This window comes from Micromesistius poutassou (genome assembly GCF_964030765.1).
Source record: "Micromesistius poutassou genome assembly, chromosome: 5".
NCBI classification, from domain to species: domain Eukaryota; kingdom Metazoa; phylum Chordata; class Actinopteri; order Gadiformes; family Gadidae; genus Micromesistius; species Micromesistius poutassou.
Genome location: NC_140275.1, coordinates 3,533,552 through 3,552,606, shown reverse-complemented (window position 1 = coordinate 3,552,606; position 19,055 = coordinate 3,533,552). Strand labels below are relative to the sequence as shown.

The window sequence follows — 19,055 nt, the reverse complement described above, 5'->3', positions numbered from 1 at the left end:
TGTTGCAGACATTGAACGATTTCAGCCTCCTCAGGAAATACAGCCGGCTCTGTCCTTTCTTGTAGATAGCGTTGGTGTTGGATGACCAGTCCAGTTTTGTCCAGGTGTACCCCCAGATACTTATACGTGCTTACCACCTCCACATTGACTCCCTCAATGGAGACAGGTAGCAGAGCACGCTTCGGCCTCCGGAAATCCACCACCATCTCCTTGGTCTTAGTAGTGTTAAGTAGTAGGTGGTTGATTTTGCGCCATTGCACACGGTCCTCCACCAGGCTCCTGTACTCCCCCTCCTGCCCATCCCTGATACACCCCACAATTGCTGTATCGTCCGAAAACTTCTGCATGTGGCATGACTCGCTGTTGTAGCAGAAGTCAGACGTGTACAGGGTGAACAGGACAGGGGAGAGTACAGTTCCGTGTGGTGCTCCAGTGCTGCAAATCACAGTGTCTGAGAGGCAGTCCTTCATTCTGACGAACTGTGGCCGCCCTGTTAGGTAATCAGTAATCCAGGATACCAGGTGGGCATCCACACCCATCTGCAACAGCTTGTCTCCCAGTCTGAGGGGTTGGATGGTGTTGAAGGCGCTCGAAAAATCAAAGAACATGATTAACTGTTAAGCCCTTTGAGGCTGTACCTGTGATTAAGGGCTATGCAAATACAATTGAATTGAATTCACTGTCAGTTTGTTGTTTTGGATTTAAAATGTATGCTAAAATGATTAAAGAGTAAAGTCATTGTCAATTAATCAGAATGATCGAGATGAATCAGAATGAATGAAGGTTAATAACGACCCGCTGTACTTTCCCCCTAAGCTCTTGGGCTCACTTGATTCTTACAAAATCAAGCGTTCTATGGCAGTTTAGATGTCAATTTTGTCAGACGAAGTCATTACAAGTGAGGCTGAACAATCAGTTTAGCCAAAGCAATCAGAAAGACAAAGTGAAAGCTATTTTCATGTACTTTTGTGTCGGTGGGAGTGAAGTAACTGTCTTCATCTCATGTCAAAGCGCTTCTAAAATCAACAACAAACACACCAGACTCTATTTCCAGAGTTATATTTTGGGCAGTGTGAGATCGGCTGTGGCTCAGCGCTGCCCTCTTAAGGCCGCCTCATACCTCCGGATCCGGACGGAATTCGTCCGTCCGTACTAAACGTTGTCTCCGGGACTACCCTTCATACCTCCGTCCAGTTTCAGCGTTGTTATGGATGTTACGCAAAACAACCTCTAGAGGGCAGTGACTGTCGTGTATAAAATGACCGGCATCGACAATCGCAAACATGGTATCTGAGATGATTTTGCTCTGTGTCATTAAGTGTACGCGGCGGTGGCATGTGGCACCCCTCACCAACCTGCAGATTCTCTGCTCAAAATTTAAATTCAAAAAAGTTTTATTGGCGTGAAAAATATACATTTGCATTGCCAAAGCAGGTGAAGACGGTGAAGTCCGTATCTGCATTTACCGTAGGGTGTGAATGGGCCTTTACACTCAAACCTTTCCTGGGGAGCAAAATAGACCTATGAAAATCTATTTTTAAAACAAAGCTAATGTTGTTGAACTGTGTGTCCATCCGCTCAGGGGCAGAATGGCTGAACGACGGACGGCCTTCTGAGGCTCTGTAAGCTCCAGAGGGCCCTCTCCCTCCCGGCCCCACGAGACCTCCTGGCCCACGCACAAGACCTCTCAGGCCGCTGCCTCGCCGACACGGTGAGACACACACCTGTCCCTCGTCAACACGCAGAGGAGCCTGCTGCTGCTTGGAACATCTAACGTCCTAAATAGTAGCTGTGTGCACATCCCCAACTTCTGGCCAGGTGCAGGACGAATGAAGTAATATAGAGTGAAAGAAATCGAATGTCCGCAATACTGCTTAAGCTCCCATATATGTTTATTAATTTAAAAGTTAGGTGGTCTTCAGTTGGGTCTTCTTCAGGCAAAAGGTTTACACGAGTGCTGCTTCGTACACGCGTTACAAGACCGTGACATCACTGCAACACTAAAGAGTAGTGGACAAGTTGGACCTTTGACCTCTGTAACGGTGCGGCTGCCCGTTACCACAGGCAGTGGATACAAACAGAACTGACACCGCGATTCAAAAGCACCCTTTTATTGGCACACACAAACATAACACTCCAACGCTTTCATGACGCCACCTGCAACACACAAACACAAAATACATTATGAGGAAGCCGGTCAGGGGACACGGTACAAACTTCTCAAGAACAAAGACAAGGGGTTAAAACACTTACGTTGCGGTTGTGCGGGCTTCCGGGTGCCGGTGGCTGCGGGAGGACCCGACGTAAAGTCCGGAAGAACATTTGTGCGTTGTGGGTGTGACGTCATACGGGCGAGATCGAGTGTGTGGGAGAAGAGGGGTGTTTTGGGGGACTTGGGGAATATTTAAGAGGTCAGAAAAGTGGCGTATAAGGATGGTCTTTAGACAAACATGTTTGGAGTAATGTGTGTAACTAGGTGTGGGGTTAGGTAAATCGAAATGGGTACTGGTAGGTTTAATTGAATTAAAGGTGGTGTGGGTCAGGCCGGGTATGTTATATTCAGGTCCAAATCACGTTGGGGCGGTAGAAGGGTCTAAGGTGAGCTGGTGGCAACACCTGGCTCCTGGACCAGCCAAGGGCTAAAGTAGTGCCAAAGCGGAGGACTGTTATTTTCTTTGAGTTGCGATTATTGAAGTTCTTTTCAATTTTAGTTAATCATGGAGAATTTTTGGTTTGAATTTTTTGTTTATTCATTTGTTTTTTTTTGCCTCCTGACGGACATCTTGTTACATTGAATAAACACATGTAACTGCCTTTCCCAACATCGGTCGCACTGCCTCCCACCACTGCAAGGCCGGCCTGGTAACAGTGGTAAATGGTAAATGGACTGCATTTATATAGCGCATTTTTTGTAACCAGTGGCCACCCAAAGCGCTTTACAATATTGCCTGACATTCACCCATTCATACACACATTCACACACCGACAGCGGCGTCAGCCATGCAAGGTGACAGCCAGCTCATCGGGAGCAGTTAGGGTTAGGTGCCTTGCTCAGGGACACCTCGACACTCAGCTAGGAGGAGCCGGGGGTCGAACCAGCAACCTTGCGGTTACCAGCCAACCCGCTCTACCCCGAGCTAATGCTGCCCCAACAACCTCATTGGTTGTAGTAGATTTGCGTTCTCCTCGGCATTCATGACAGTCGGAAGCGTCTGGGGTATGTAATGGCCATACTGGGTTATAAGCTAAGAGTCACTATTGCTAACATACCTTTGACCTGCTATATGTTGGACACTCGCAGCTTAAGTGTCTAAAATCCCCTGCTCCTCCACGCCGTCACGCCCGCCCTGTCAGTTCTTTGGCATCATCACTTACTCCTCGCCTGGAGCCATGAAATGGTCACGCTCCGGATATCTTACTTCTTCACCTCCTTGGTCTCCTTGGTCTCTGTGCTGGCTGGCTTCTCTGTCTTCTCCTCGGCCTTCACCACAACGGACTCCTTCTTGTCCTCCGTCTTCTCCGCTGGCTTCTGCTCCTCCTTCTTGGGCTCTACCTTCTCGGGCTCGGCTTTAGGGACGCTCTTCTCCTCTGCTTTGGGGGCGGCGGCTGTGGCCTCCTCCTTAGCAGGGGTTGGTTCTGGTTTGGCCGCTGGGGCGGGCTGGACCTCCGCCGGCTTGGTTTCCACAGCAGCAGGAGCTGGTTTGGGGCTATTGGTCTCTGCCTTCTCTGGCTTGGGGCTATTGGTCTCTGCCTTCTCTGGCTTGGGTTCAGGTTCCTTCTCCTTGGGTGTAGGCTCCACCTTCTTCTCCTCTTTCACAGGTGTAGGCTCCACCTTCACAGGTGTAGGCTCCTCCTCCTTCTCCTCTTTCACAGGTGTAGGCTCTTCCTTCTTCTCCTCTTTCTCAGGTGTAGGCTCCTCCTTCTTCTCCTCTTTCTTCTCCTCTTTCACAGGTGTAGGCTCTTCCTTCACAGGTGTAGGCTCCACCTTCTTCTCCTCTTTCACAGGTGTAGGCTCTTCCTTCACAGGTGTAGGCTCTTCCTTCACAGGTGTAGGCTCCTCCTTCTTCTCCTCTTTCACAGGTGTAGGTTCTTCCTTCACAGGTGTAGGCTCCTCCTTCTTCTCCTCTTTCACAGGTGTAGGCTCCTCCTCCTGTTCCACAGGCTCAGGCTGCTCGTCTTTCTTCTCTTCTTTGGGGGTCTCTTTGGGATTGGGTTCTGGGGTCTTGGGGAGTGGGGACGAGGGGGGAGGGGACTTGTTTTCCGGGGACTTGCTGCGTGGGGACTTGGACACCGGAGACCTGCTAGCGGGGGATTTAGACTCTGGGGACTTGGATTGTGGTGTGCTGGCGGCTGGGGTTTGAGGCTGAGGAGACTTGGCTGGAGTCTTGCTCTTGTCCTCATCCTCTTTAGCTTCTTCTTCCTCCTCTTCCTTCTCGTCTTCCTTCTCCTCTGCAGTTTCCTCCTCAGCATCTTCCTCCTTCTCGTCCTCAGCTTCTACCTCTGCTTCTTCTTCTTTGGTCTCCTCGCCGTCTTCCTCTTCCTTCTCCTCTTCTTCCTCTTCCTTCTCCTCTTCTTCCTCTTCCTTCTCCTCTTCTTCCTCTTCCTTCTCCTCTTCCTCGTCATCAGCGTCCTTGGTCACCTCCGTCACCTGTGTCTCGTCGGTCTGCTCCTCCACGATGACGGTGTCTGAGATCTCCTCTCCCTTCAGTTTCAGGTGGCTGGAGAGCTGGCTGTCGATGTAGGAGTAGAGGCTTCCCCCGGTGACAAAGCGCTGCTCCTCTCCCTCCAGGAGCTTCCTGTTGGGACACACAGCAGGACCTCGGCGATCAGCACACCCATCAGGAGGGTTGGGCGTGGCAGCACATGCGTTACGATACATCACGGTCATGGGCATGGCGACCGGATACCTTACCTGTAGGCGCCGATCTCAATGTCCAAAGCCATCTTGACATTGAGCAGCTCCTGGTATTCCTTCAGCTGGTTGGACATCTCCCACTTGGTGCTCTTCAGCTCGCCATCCAGCTGGTGGATGGTCTCCTGAGGGCGGAGACGCACAAAGACACACGATCAATCTCAGTCGGCTGCTGCTTGGAGACATTCAGCAGTACGAGTGCGATGCTGCTTGACAGGTCTGTGGGTGGAGCTTGGCCTCAATGAGACTCATTTACATTTACATTTAGGGCATTTACCAGACTAATTTAGCAGATGCATTCATCCAAAGCAACTTAAAATAAGTACATTTTTCAGAAGAAGGAGAAACGATATATCGCTGTCAGTACAGTAAGGCTGTACGGTAAGGAAGCACTGACAATCACTAGGTTAACCTATTCCCCATATGCAACAAAGATAGCTAGGATAAGATGTTACAAGATCCTAACTACTTGAGGGGTGGCTATGCAGAGTCTATAGGTGAACTCTGAACTCATGCATGTAAACATGTATGATCCATTCCTCTGAAGGAGTGGGACTACGGTGGGATGAGTGGGACTACGGTGGGTGGAGAAGGCCGTGCCTGCAGGGAGCTGAGGTCTCCGTGGTGTCGGTCCTCGCTCTCCATGCGCTGGCGTTCCAGGGAGTCCTTGGTTCCCCTCAGGGTCTCCAGCTCGATGGTGCGGCTCTGCAGCTGACGGCGGTACTCTGAGATCTCCTCCTGGGAGCCGCGGATGGCGTCCTGGTTGGTCCTGGCGGCGTCCGACAGGCGGTCCATATGCACTGCAGAACCGCAGACCAGACGGAACGACACGTTAACAACACGGGGGCAGGGTTAAAACCACATTAACAACTCGTTAAGGGTGAAGACCTCGCTCACGGAGGAATGACCAACACATGCAGAACATTAACGTCCGTCTTTCACTTTGAGGATTTACCACACAAACGCTTGAAACCATTTTGTAAATAAATATCTAAATCCTTAGAAGTCCGGCAAATCTAAGCCTCCAAATGTCCAGCGAAGCTTTCAGGAGAGCCTGGTGATGACGTCATGCACCACAATCCTGTCCCGAGCTGTCCGGCATCTTCCTCAACGGATATGTGAGCTGCTCTCCGTCCACTGAGGTCGCACTCTCAGGGCCTCGGTGACCTTGACAGCCTCAGTCTGCTCCTCAGTCTGACTCAGCGCCCTGTCTCTGCCAACAGCCTCCGTGACAACAGCCTCGCCGCTGCAGTCCGTCACGCCTCTGAGGTCATCAGCAAGGTCCCACCGTCACGGCGTGATTCACCTCCACCTGTCACTGCGACCGCCCAAGGGCGAGGGAGCCCACTCAATCATTCAGCAAGGACGGTGTCTGTAGGGTCCTGGGGTATTAGTCAGTACAAACGAGGGAAAAGGATGATATTCATCCTCAAGCTGTTTCAGAGAAGGTGTGGCTCTGGTGCTGACTCACTGAATATCTCACCCACTGTGTGCTTTCTGCATGTCCTGCTGAAACAGCCTGAACACACAGGAGGTCTTGGATGTGTGAGGGTAAACTGGCCGGGTCATCACACCTCTAAAACGAGGATTCATCTGCAGTGCAGAACCTCACACCCACACTAAACCCCAACACCATGGAGAACCTCACCCACACTAAACCCCTTCACCATAGACACCTTGTCAATTTATTTTTTACTAACTAAATTGTTTAAAAGGTTTGCTTGTATGTGTGTCGATTATGGCACCCATCGCCCCCCCTCACCGTCCCTGGAAGGAGGGACCCCCCACTCTGCGTTCCCTCTCACGATCTCTTCCTTGATAATTAAGGGAGTTTTTTCTTTCCCTCTGGGGGGCTTGGAGGGAGGGGGGTGTCATAAATATACAGCCTGTTCAGCCCTTTGAGGCTGGAACTGTGATTAACCATTGAATTGAAACTACAACACTAAACGATCAACGATTCACCTGCATTGACCACAGTCCACCAACTGAGTATATTTTCTACCTGGCTGTTTCTCAAACCTGCAGTGCATCATTTCCAGACGCGTTAAAACGCATCCACCTCTGACAGTGAGCACATAAAGGGCTCCTGCGGGACCTACGGCTTTCTGCAGACTATTGCTTTTGAATAAGTTAAGACGAACTCTTTAACTAGTCAAACCGATTAGCAGTGCGTTACGCATGGATTGTAATCAGATAACGGTTTTGGGGTTAATTATCCACTTCAGCAGGGGTTACTGTTGGGAACATAATTCAATGTATAACATTTACAATAAAGATGTTTCACTCTGAGTGTCCCTCTCACCTTTGAACCAGTCCTCGGTGTGCGCGGCGCTCTGGCTCGCCTGGCGGTCCAGCTGCGAGCGGATCTCCCGCAGTGCGCTCGTGACGTCCGCCTTCACGGAGTCGCGCACCTCAAAGTTCACCTGCGAGCCCTGGATCTGCGCGAGCAGCTCGGCCACCTCCTCTTCGTGGTTCCTCCTCACGAAGTCCACCTCCTCCTCCAGCGTGCGAAGCTTCTTCTCCAGATCGGAGCGCGAGAGCCCGCAGTCGTCCACGTACTTGTTCATGGCACGGGCCGCGGCCTCCATCTCCTCGCGTTTGCGCGCCTCTTCCTCGATCCTCTGTCGCAAGCTCTGGATGTCCTCCTCCAGGTGCTCCTGCTCCAGCAGCGCTCCCGCCTTCTCCCCGGACAGCCGCTGCAGGCGGTCCCGCAGATCCAGCAGCTCGCTCTCGTAGTGCTCCCCGACGGCCGCACGCCCCGCCTGGCTCTGGCGCAGCGCCGCCGCCTCCGCCTCAAGGTTCCGGTTGTGGAGCTCCAGGTGGCGCACCTTGTCGATGTAGCCGGCGAACCGGTCGTTCAGAGTCTGCAGGATCTCTTTCTCGTTCCTCCTTACGTCCCCGCCGTACGAGGCATCCTGGTGCTCCGAGGCCTGGCTGTAGGTGAGGGTCCGGCGCCTCTGGGACTGGTAGCCCCCGGAGGAGGGAGTCATGGAGACCGGTCGGACCTTGCGGAAGGCGGCCGGCCCGTAGTAGGCGTGGTGGTCCATGAAGCTCATGCTGGCTGAGCTGAGGATGTGTGATGCAGCAGGACTCTGCTGGACTCTTATATAGCGGGGAGGGAGAAGTCGTTAGTCAGCACCTTGCAGCTCGCTATTTAAAGATACACGAACAGCCTCCCAGCGTGGGGTAACTTTATTAAAGATTGAATCACACTTCTATACATCTATAGGATGACTCTCAGAACAGAGGCGATAGGAACACGTTACAACTAATGTTGTTTTTTAAATATATCATCGTTTAACAATAAAATAAATCACTTTATTTTTCCACTGGTATTGTAGGACGGATCAACATTTGTAGGAATTATAATCTAAAGAGTTTATGTTTGACGGAGCCATGCAATGACTAAGCCTAGAAACCTCAAAGGCAGGCCTAATGCATTCATTATGAATGATGATGATCATCATGTTCACCGTGATTTTAATCATCAAAGAGAGAGACACATGAGTGTATCTCCTCCTATGTATGATCAACGATATCAGAGTTATTACATGAGAGCCTGATGATGATGAGTGTAATGACAGACACCTCTGTGACCCGGTCTGTCTGTGTGAGAGAGGGGCGTTGTGCTGATCACACTATCTGCTGCTGCTGCTGCTGCTGCTGCTGCTGTAGTGTGAGTCTGCAGATCACAGCCATGGGGGACCGATTCCTTCTGGCCCGCTGACAGCCGCTCTGTCGTCCATACGTCCCCGCTCACATCACACGTGTGCGTTCATCTGGGATCAACCTACGTGTGTGTCTCCATCTGGGTTCGCCGTGTGTGAGCGTATCTGCGGGTCTGTGTGTGTATGGTGCATAGTGAGTTAGAAGAGGGCAAGATGAGCAGACAGTTACGTGTCCTGTGCATCGGGCATGGAGGTAATCTGCACGGGACAGCACAGCACAACGCAACGCAACGGAACACAACATAACACACATAACAGAGGGGGCTACGGCTCCGTCTCTGCTGAGCCTGGGGGATAACTTGCTTTGACGACACCGATTTTAGCTAACCACGATCTCTCTCCCTCATTATGCCTCTCTCTCTCTCTCTCTCTCTCTCTCTCTCTCTCTCTCTCTCTCTCTCTCTGTTCTGAAGCAGAGACGTGAGCAGAGGCGATGGAAATGTATGTTGAACCTTGTGCGAGCCAACCAGTGCGACCGACTGGGGGTTTGGAGGAACGCTGAAGACACAGCAGCACATGGCTCATATTCTGTCCACGAGTCACATTATACCCAGAGCCCTCATGTGCTTTAGAGGAAAATGTGACAGATACAGAGACAAGGGAATGTGACGAAAAATGTAAAGAGAGAGGATGGGGAGGAGAGCAGTGGAGAGAGGGGGGATGAGAGGGGAGGAGAGGGGAGTGGGGAGGAGAGGAGAGGAGAGAGAGGAGAGGGGAGGAGAGAGAGGAGAGGAGAGGGAAGTAGGGAGGAGAGAGAGGAGAGGGGAGGAGAGGAGAGAGAGGGGAGGAGAGGAGAGAGAGGGGAGGAGAGGGGGAGAGGAAAGGAAAGAGGAGGAGAGGATCACAAATAGTTGTGATCAGAGGAGAGGAGAAGAGAGGGGGAGAGAGGGGAGTCACTTTGGTGGAGAGGGGATGGAGGAAATGGCTGTCCTGGCAGACCCAACCGTGACTCAGCTCTGCCACCTTAGCATTACCAGGCTCTGTGGACCTTTCTGTCTGTGATATCATTTAAAGCCTTCACAATGTGCTCTGCTTTCAGGGGTTTCTGTATCTGTAGTCGTTCACTACCTCCCTCACTCCGACCATCGTTTACAATAGGATGAGCTGCAAAGGGGTTATCGTGTGTGTTTGTGTACATGATGAGGTAACAATGAGTCATTAAATAGGTGTGATCAGAGTTTGACAGCTGGAGACTGAGAATGAAGTTTCCAGAACATCCTCTGCATTGGTCTTATACGCCATCTGGTGGACGTCTCGACGAACGATAGACTGTTGCTTTTTTACCAAGTAGTCTGTTGTATGTTCCCTTATTGTCCAGCAGGGGGCGGTATCGTGGACTACTGTGTGTTCCCTTATTGTCCAGCAGGGGGCAGTGTAGTAGTATATTGTGTGTTCCCTTATTGTCCAGCAGGGGGCAGTGTAGTAGTCTATTGTGTGTTCCCTTATTGTCCAGCAGGGGGCAGTGTAGTAGTCGCTGAGCGCCGTTTGGACCATGCTTCCTGTCAACGTAGGACGTGTGGGAAAGTTCAAATAACAATAACAATCGCAAGAATAAAGTGTTCTTCTGAAATAGTTTGTTAACGGGACAGTTTGATGGCTGATTTAGAAAGCCAGCGCAGTTTGTCGGGTCTCTGGGTCCTGGGGAATAACCAGCTGGTGGATGAATGGAAGGTAATCCACACACCAGTACACACCAGTACACAGTACACACCAGTACACACCAGTACACATGCTGGAAATGTTAATAAGCTGCTGTCCTCACCAGTACACATGTTGGTAATGTTAGTGGATCTTCTCTCCTCACCAGTACACATGTTGAGATGAAGAGGACTGATTGACGTTCTGCTCTGTGATGAGGGAACACATCACGAAACACAGATGAATGATTATTATTCAATATAAACTGCATTCATGGCTCTCACTGTCATCAAAGCTGATCAGACCTGACAGCACGGACACCATGGAGTCCTGGACCTTCATGGAGCTTCATGGACCTATTCTACATTACTCCTTGTAGCCAACTTGTAGGCTATAACTGTACTATTTCTGTATTAAACATGTTCTTATTGTTTCTTGTTTCGTTCAGCGACATGGAGTCCACCCGTTCAGTCGTGACCCTGACCCCAGCAGACTGACGCCGCACACTGCTGAGTTCCACAAACTGTTGATGAAAATCAAAGGTACTGATGCTGAGTGGTTCTGATGAGGCTGACACTGACGTTACTGTGTTGGGTCTAGTCATGTTTCTCCAGGCCGGGTTCCTAAGTCCTCTCCCCTCGGTTCCCAAGTCCTCTCCCCTCGGTCCCCTTGGTTCCTAAGTCCTCTCCCTTCGGTCTACAGGGGTCCCCTCGGTTCCTAAAGGTGAAAGAATACTATTCCGTATCCGTAATCCGTAATCGGACTCCCCTCGATCATTCGCAGTTCTCCGTCAGGATGTCGGGTACACAATGCAATTCGCCGCCCGATCGATCTTATATGCGGACTACTAGCCACGTGAATAGTGTTAAATAAACTTCCAAAGCTTTTCAAAACTTATTTGGTGTTTTATTAGTCCTTAATGTGCAAAGTAAAAGTGATTCCGGAAATGATTTTGTTAGAGGACCAATCACAGCCCTTGCCGTCTCCGTCCGTCTCCTACTACGGAGAGGGTCTCCGACAGGCTCTCCGTCGACGGAGAGGGCTCTACGTACAGCACTTTACTAAGTCCTCTCCCCTCTGCCCCCTCAGTTCCTAAGTCCTCTCCCCTCTGCCCCCTCAGTTCCTAAGTCCTCTCCCCTCGGCCCCCTCAGTTCCTAAGCCCTCTCCCCTCGGTCTGCAGGGGTCCCGGCCTCCCTGGAGCGGGCTCAGCTGGAGCTGACGGTGCTGTACAACGCGTGTGTGTTCTCCATCGCTCAGTTCCAGCCGGCCCAGGCCCAGTCGCTGCTCACAGAGGGCCTGGAGAGAGGTGAATGCAGGTTTTAGTGTAATACACTAGTGGTGATGTGTGTTCTCTCTGTGGGCATCCTCTAGCAAGATGCCCCTACCTGCTCCTTACTGACAAGGAGCTAAGGTTCATGAATGTCTAAATATACGGCCTGTTAAGCCCTTTGAGACTGTACCTGTGATTAAGGGCTATGCGAATAAAATTGAATTGAATTGAATTCACTGTCAGTTTGTTGTTTGTTGATTTAAAATGTATGCTAAAATGATTAAAGAGTAAAGAAGTCATTGTCAATGAATCAGAATGATCGAGATGAATCAGAATGATTCTAACGACCCGCTGTACTCTCCCCCTAAGCTCTTGGGGTCGTGGGGAGGATCAGTGGAGCTCCTTCAGATGTCTCCTCTCTCTGGCGCTCTGCCCTGAGGGCCTTGGCTGACGGCCCCCTGTTCCTCTGCACCCTGCGGCTGCTCTGTCTGCAGTGGGCCGCGTGGCTCTCCTGCCACCGCCTCACACACATACAGGACCTGAAGGTGACTGACGTTCTCACGCACACACACACAGGACCTGAAGGTGCCTCTCCTCACGCAGACTCACACACACACAGGACCTGAAGGTGCCTCTCCTCACACAGACTCACACACACACAGGACCTGAAGGTGCCTCTCCTCACGCAGACACACACACACACAGGACCTGAAGGTGCCTCTCCTCACACAGACTCACACACACACAGGACCTGAAGGTGCCTCTCCTCACACAGACTCACACACACACAGGACCTGAAGGTGCCTCTCCTCACGCAGACACACACACACACAGGACCTGAAGGTGACTCATGGTCACACTTTGGGGACACGAGACTGTTTTGAAAGATGGCTGCCGTTAGTGTAAACGTGCCGTAGGTCAGAGTTGAGCGATGTTATGAGAGAGCGCACAGGAGAGCAAGATCTTTCAAATAAATAAAATAAGTCTGTCGATCTCTGTCCCCTCCCTGCTTTTCTCCTCCATTAATAAGTTCTGCACTCGCACAATTTGTGAGTTTTTTTTCCTCGAGTTTGGTGATGCGTTTAAACATGTTCATAGTAAACATCGCATTGACAACAGCGGTTTTGGTCTTGTGGTGGTTTCTGTCTTCATGTGTGCAGGACGAGCTGACCTCTCTGTCAGACAGATTATCTTCTCTTGAAGAGGAGGAGGAGGAGGAGGAGAGGAAGAGGCACCTGTCTCCGTACGACCACACTGAGACCCCCCGCCTTGTAGCGGACCCCCGGCGGCTGAAGGAGCTGCTGGACGTCTGCACCGTCGTCGCTCAAGGTCCGCAGCCGTCCTACGATGACGGGAATTAAGTAACTTTAAGCGTAGGGAGGACGTTTCTTTTTAATGCTTTTTTTGTAATATTTGTTGAAATTCTCTTAAAGGTCCCATATTATACCACCAGGTGTGAGTGTGATTGGCCGTTATAACCCGTTTTGAAAGTCTGCCTCTTCTGACATCACAAGTGGGCGTGTCCACCACCTAGATGTGTGACGGATAGATGAGCAACATTTGCTACAGTCCACTGGGTAGGCTGGTAGACTGATCTATCCAGCACACATCTAGGTGGACACGCCCACTTGTGATGTCAGAAGAGGCAGAATTTCAAAACTGCTTGTAACGGCCAATCACACTCACACCTTGTGGTATAATATGGGACCTTTAACATCCGACAGCAATCAATGAATCCTGCGTCTTCCTCGAGGCTAGCAGACCTGTGGCTAACGCTAGTGAGCTAGTCACGTGTTTTGGGGGAGGGGCTTTGGAGGGGGGGCCTGAAGGGGGGGATTCAGTTGGATTCTTACAAAATCAAGCGTACGATGGCAGTTTAAATGTCAAGTTTGTCAGACGAAGTCATTACAAGTGAGGCTGAACAATCAGTTCAGCCAAAGCAGTCAGAAAGACAAAGTGAAAGCTATTTTCATGTTCTTTTGTGTCGGTGGGAGTGAACTAACTGTCTTCATCTCATGTCAAAGCGCTTCTAAAATCAACAACAAACACACCAGACTCTATTTCCAGAGTTATATTTTGGGCCGTGTGAGATCGGCTGTGGCTCAGCGCTGCCCTCTGAGCCACAGCCGGGGAGCAAAATAGACCTATGAAGATCTATTTTTAAAACAAATCGATTGCTATTGTTGTTGAACTGTGTGTCCATCCGCTCAGGGGCCGAATGGCTGAACGACGGACGGCCTTCTGAGGCTCTGTGTGAGCTCCAGAGGGCCCTCTCCCTCCCGGCCCCACGAGACCTCCTGGCCCACGCACAAGACCTCTCAGGCCGCTGCCTCGCCGACACGGTGAGACACAAACCTGTCCCTCGGCAACACGACGTCCTAAAGAGTAGCTGTGTGCACATCCCCAACTTCTGCCCAGGTGCAGGACGAATGAAGTAATATCGAGTGAAAGACTGATTGATTGATGACGTTTATTTTCGGGTCATGCCACACAAGTGGCCCATCCCACACAGGATTACAAGACACCAATATAACTACACAAAGAGTGTAGTACATACACAATCACAATACACTATACAATACAATACATCTGACACCGGATAAACACATTAAATATAAATGGACACATTCCCCCTAGCCCACGCCTTTTCAATAAAGTCAGCAATCACAAATGTTATATATTTGAATAGCCAAGCTAACATATCTGTGTCACGCATATAATGAAAGAAATGTAATGTCCGCAGCACTGCTAACGCTCCCATATATATTTATTAACTAAAAAGTTAGGTCGTCTTCAGTTGGGTCTTCTTCAGGCAAAAGGTTTGCCAGAAGAAGACCCAACAGGGTCGAAACGTTGCTGCTAACTTTTTACTTAATAAATATATATGAGAGCTTTAGCAGTGCTGCGGACATTACATTTCTTTCACTTAACATCTGACGTCCTCCATCTTTGTTGGAGGGGAGCTGTCCCCCTTGGCTGGTCTCTGATACACGAGTGCTGCTTCGTACACGTGTAACAAGACCGTGACATCACTGCAACGCTAAAGAGTGGTGGACAAGTTGGACCGTTGACCTCGTTGATTTGCGTTCTCCTTTGTGTCTGAGTTGAAAGAAAATGGTAGATGGACTGCATTTAAACAGCGCTTCACTCTAACCAGTGGCCACTCAAAACGCTTTACAATATTGCCAGTCAGGGTAAGGCGTCTTGCTCTGGGACACCTCGACACCCGAACTAGCAGCCTTCCGGTTACCAGCCAACTCTTCCTCCTGAGCCACATGCCGCCCCAAAATGGCGTCAATGGTCTTACTTGATGAGGGGCAACAATCTGATGTCGAGGGCGGCGATTTGATTCTGGGCCGCTCGGTTTCCCCTTTAACATGCGAGGGGTGATTGTTACCCCGCTGTGCTCAGGGCCGCCCCCAGATGGCGCTGCTGTGCTTCATGAAGGCCATGGAGACGGACCCCCGCTGTGACAGCGCCCTGCACCGCAGCACACAGGTCTACCGCCAGCTGGGGAACACAGCGGCCGAGGTGGAGGGGCTCCGCCTGCTCAACACGGTGTGTGTGTGTGTGTGTGTGTGTGTGTGTGTGTGTGTGTGTGTGTGTGTGTGTGTGTGTGTGTGTGTGTGTGTGTGTGTGTGTGTGTGTGTGTGTGTGTGTGTGTGTGTGTGTGTCCGTCCTCACAGATGTGGCCAGATAGGCTCGCCAGAGGAGGTAGCGAGGTAGAGCGGGTTGGCTGGTAACCGGAAGGTTGCTGGTTCGATCCCCGGCTCCTCCTAGCGGAGTGTTGAGGTGTCCCTGAGCGAGACGCCTCACCCTGACTGCTCCTGACGAGCCGGCTGTCACCCTGAGGGGTTGACTCCGCCGTCGGTGTGTGAATGTGTGCATGAACCGTTATAAGTCACTGTAGAGAAAAGCTTCTGCTAAATGCACTTAATGTAATTTCATTACATTTCATATTTCAGTTCATATCAGGGGACCCAGATATACAGTACATGATGCAGAGCTTGAGTTATCCCTGGATATGAAAGCGTTTTGTTAACGTCTATTCACCGTTTGTCCCTCAGGCCCTGAGGCTGCCCCCGGCTCCAGCCCCCAACATGAACGTGGAGGTCTCTCCGCTCCGCGCCTCCGTGTTTCTGAGCAGCCCAGTGTTGAAGAGCCTGCTCTCTGTCCCCTCGGCCTCCAGCGTCCAGCACCGCCTGGCCCTGACCTGTGTTCTCCACGGACGGTGAGGAGACTCCTGGCTCGTCCTCAGTGGGTTGTAGATGGATGGACGGGGAGGGGCAGGGGCGTCCGGCCTGGGGTGAGGGGGTGTCGGCCTGGGGTGAGGGGGGGGGCGTCGGCCTGGGGGTGAGGGGGGTCGTCGGCCTGGGGGTGAGGGGGGGAAGGAGCTGAACCCTGTGTTGTCACCGCAGGGTGGCTGAGGGAGTGGAGCATTACCTGGACCTGCTCGCCGCCCTCCACTCAGATCCTCAACATACGGTAAAACCTGTTTAAAACATTTACGTTTAAAACCCTGTCCAGCTATTGAGAGAGTTTGTTACCATGAGTTTCCTCACTGGTCTCTGTGACGGTCCCGTCTCAGGTCCATCCAGATCTGGTCCTGTCCTCGCCCCGGGTCCAGGCCTCGCCCCGGGTGGCGGAGCTGCACCTGGAGGCCGCGGCCGCCCTGCTCCTGGCCGGGCGCGGCCCGGACTGCTGGGCGCTCTGCGACGAGGTCCTGAGCTCCACCCTGGACCTGCTGCCCGAGAGACTCACCCTGGAGGAGCCCACCCAGGACTCCGCGGAGGACCTGATGGAGGACCCGACAGAGGACCAGGACCCCCTGGACGTGGTGCTGTGGGCGGGCTCTGCCCACCTGCTCCAGGCCCACTGCCAGGCCCACCTGAAGGACTGGAAGCAGGCGGTGACGTGCTACACCAGGTGAGGTCCATGAGGGGTCGTGTGGGGTCTGACTGAGGGGTCCTGAGGGGTCTGGGTGAGGATTCTGAGGGGTCCTGTGGGGTCTGACTGAGGGGTCCTGTGGGGTCTGGGTGAGGAGTCTGAGAGGTCCTGAGGGGTCCTGTTGGAGCTGTGGGGTCCGAGGGGTCCTGGTGGGGTCCTGATGGGGTCTGACTGAGGGGTCGGCGCAGCGTGGAGAGTGATTTGATGATGATGATGATGATGGTGTGATGTCTGTGTTGCAGGTGTATCAACCTAACAGGGAAGGTGTGTTTTAAAACCCAAGGTGAGCATTTCCGTATTTGTTCACTTGATATCCTTCCACTTGTCCATTTGCTTTCATTCGTGGATGGAAGGAAGAATTAGGAATAATAACGAATAAATTGGAAATGATTCAATCAGTCATTCATATGAATATAGAACAATGTTCATACAGTTCATCATAACAGTGATGTTTCACTTTGGTGATGGTTGTATAGTATTTGTTCATGCTCTATCAAACGTGGCCTGGTTTTACCCATGGCTTATGAGGTCCGTGTCCCACAACAGGGTTCCAGACCCAGAGCCCCTCCGTAGACCCAGCTGGGCGGCCCGCGTCTAGACTCTGCTCCCTCCAGAGGCTGAAGGGGCTTTCGTTGGCTGGCCGCGGAATCAGCTTCACCCAGAGAGACCAGCTCAGAGAGGCCCTGAGGGACCTGCAGCTCAGCTCACTGGTCTCACCTGGTACGTACACTGGATTCACCTGGTGCGCACACTGGTTTCACCTGGTACGTACACTGGTGTCACCTGGTTCACACTGGTATAATCTGGTAGACACTGGTTACACCTGGTACAAACCCTGGGCTCACCTGGTACGTACACTGGTTTCACCTGGTACGCACATTGGTTTCACATGGTATGCACACTGGTTTCACCTGGTACCACACTGGTTTCACCTGGTACACACACTGGTTTCACCTGCAAATAACTTCCCAGAGTCTGACTGACTCTGGGGGAGGCTGCACACCTGTTGTACATTGAGTATCAATGTGCAACAGGTTAAACCATCTCCACAGAGATAGCAGGAGATGGCTGGTTTAACCTAACTGCTCTAACTGAAAGGGTGTCTGCTGTCCGTCTGTGCCCCTGGTCCCGCGGTCTCCCCAGGGGGTGTCAGTGCTGGGCTGTGGCTGGGGGAGGTGCTCTGGAGGCTGGACAGACGTCGGGAGGCGGCCTCCTGCTGGGAGAAGAGCCTTGCTGCTGAAACACCTGCAGAGTAAGACACCGTCGCGGTCTGCTGGGTCACTCACAGAAGCACTTTATGAATATGAATATATTGTTAAAGGTGCCATGACATGCCACCAGGTGTGGTGTGATTAGCCGTTACAAGCCGTTTTGGAAATCTGCCCCTTATGAGCAGGGGCAGAAAGTGGGCGTGTCCACCTAGATGTGTGCGGGACAGATCAGTCTATCAGCCTACCCAGTGGACTGTAGCAAACGTTGTTCATCTATCCGTCACACATCTAGGTGGACACGCACACCTGTGATGTCTTAAGGGGCTGATTTCCAAAACGGATTGTAACGGCTAATCATACCACACCTGGTGGCATGTCATGGGACCTTTAACGGAAATGTACGTATATAAATGTTTGTGTTTGTTATTGATGAAAGGAAAAATGATAAAAAAAACTGTTTGAGCACTTCATTAGAACTTCTGCCCAGAAGATGAACAAAATGCGATGAGGACAAAAAGAAAGTCGTAAAGGTTTTGGATTTATTTATTATTATATATGTATTCAATTTTTACATAGTGATATGCAAACACATATCACTCTAAGCAGCCAATAGAACAAACCACTCTATCAGGTTTCCCTCTTCTCCTGGTGGACGATAAATGTTGGTTTCATTCAACTCTGTAATTGTGTTGTTGTCCTTTTTATGATCGACCAGATTGAGCTTTCAAGAACATCTTCTGGACCCCTTTGAACAAAATGCACAAATGGATTTACAAGACCGGCCACAGATACTGAGCCTTTGGTCACAGGGGACGTTTGGGATTTATGTTTGAGGGGAAAATAAGTCATACATAATCTGGTTCAGGAGTTTAATAACCAGAGTTCTATATATATATAGGTTATGAATCATTAATCTACTCCTAAATATCTTGTGTTGCAGCACTCTTCCGCTGTACCTACAAGAGCCCAGATCAAGTCCTTCCCTGGATCCCAGCGTCCTCCGCAGCAGAGTACAGAGTCTGACGCAGACGTAGCACAGAATTATAATGTGGACATTTTGGACTGAAACCGTTTTCAATCCACCGTTTACATGCTGATCAGAAAATGTTACTTTTTTAAGTTGTTGCTAGTTTTGTCATGTTGAAAATGAAATCAATGTATAAACTTTACCATTAAGGATTTTTACCAATGAGAACTATTATCCAATCAAGGAATGTGTGATGTACTATTTGTGTAATTACAGGTATTGATTTAATTAGATTAAAACCTGGACACAACATAAACCCAAATAATCATCAGTGTTAATTGTTTATTGACTCTGTTCTGAAATTTTATTTCATAAAAAACAA

The 19,055-nt window shown here is 50.9% G+C and overlaps 2 protein-coding genes across 2 annotated transcripts in view; both read left to right on the top strand.

The window, feature by feature from the left end:
* Window positions 1-2,087, top strand: part of LOC311343958 (uncharacterized protein) — a gene marked incomplete at its 3' end in the record, with an annotated part of 37,642 nt that extends 35,555 nt beyond the window's left edge. Inside the window, exon 4 of the mRNA XM_084468913.1 lies at window positions 2,065-2,087. Within this exon, the coding sequence (XP_084325039.1) occupies window positions 2,065-2,087 (23 nt within the window). The remainder of the gene's footprint in view (window positions 1-2,064) is intronic.
* Window positions 2,088-10,149: 8,062 nt separating this feature from the next.
* On the top strand, window positions 10,150-18,891 carry fancg (FA complementation group G). Its single transcript, XM_084468017.1, has 14 exons — window positions 10,150-10,311; window positions 10,727-10,820; window positions 11,459-11,584; window positions 11,918-12,093; window positions 12,709-12,877; window positions 13,760-13,890; window positions 14,960-15,106; window positions 15,616-15,779; window positions 15,967-16,033; window positions 16,137-16,474; window positions 16,738-16,778; window positions 17,042-17,215; window positions 17,639-17,747; window positions 18,647-18,891. Exons 1-14 carry the CDS (start codon window positions 10,234-10,236, stop codon window positions 18,738-18,740), a joined length of 1,908 nt encoding a protein of 635 aa, XP_084324143.1. The 5' UTR covers window positions 10,150-10,233; the 3' UTR covers window positions 18,741-18,891.
* The last annotated feature ends 164 nt before the right edge of the window (window positions 18,892-19,055 follow it).

Excerpts from the sequence above, each read along its gene's own strand:
- fancg (XM_084468017.1), top strand. The coding sequence starts at position 10,234 with ATGGCTGATTTAGAAAGCCAGCGCAGTTTGTCGGGTCTCTGGGTCCTG. Across the intron at positions 13,891-14,959 it reads GCCGCTGCCTCGCCGACACG|GGCCGCCCCCAGATGGCGCT; the intron begins GTGAGACACAAA and ends CGCTGTGCTCAG. Across the intron at positions 16,475-16,737 it reads GCGGTGACGTGCTACACCAG|GTGTATCAACCTAACAGGGA; the intron begins GTGAGGTCCATG and ends TCTGTGTTGCAG.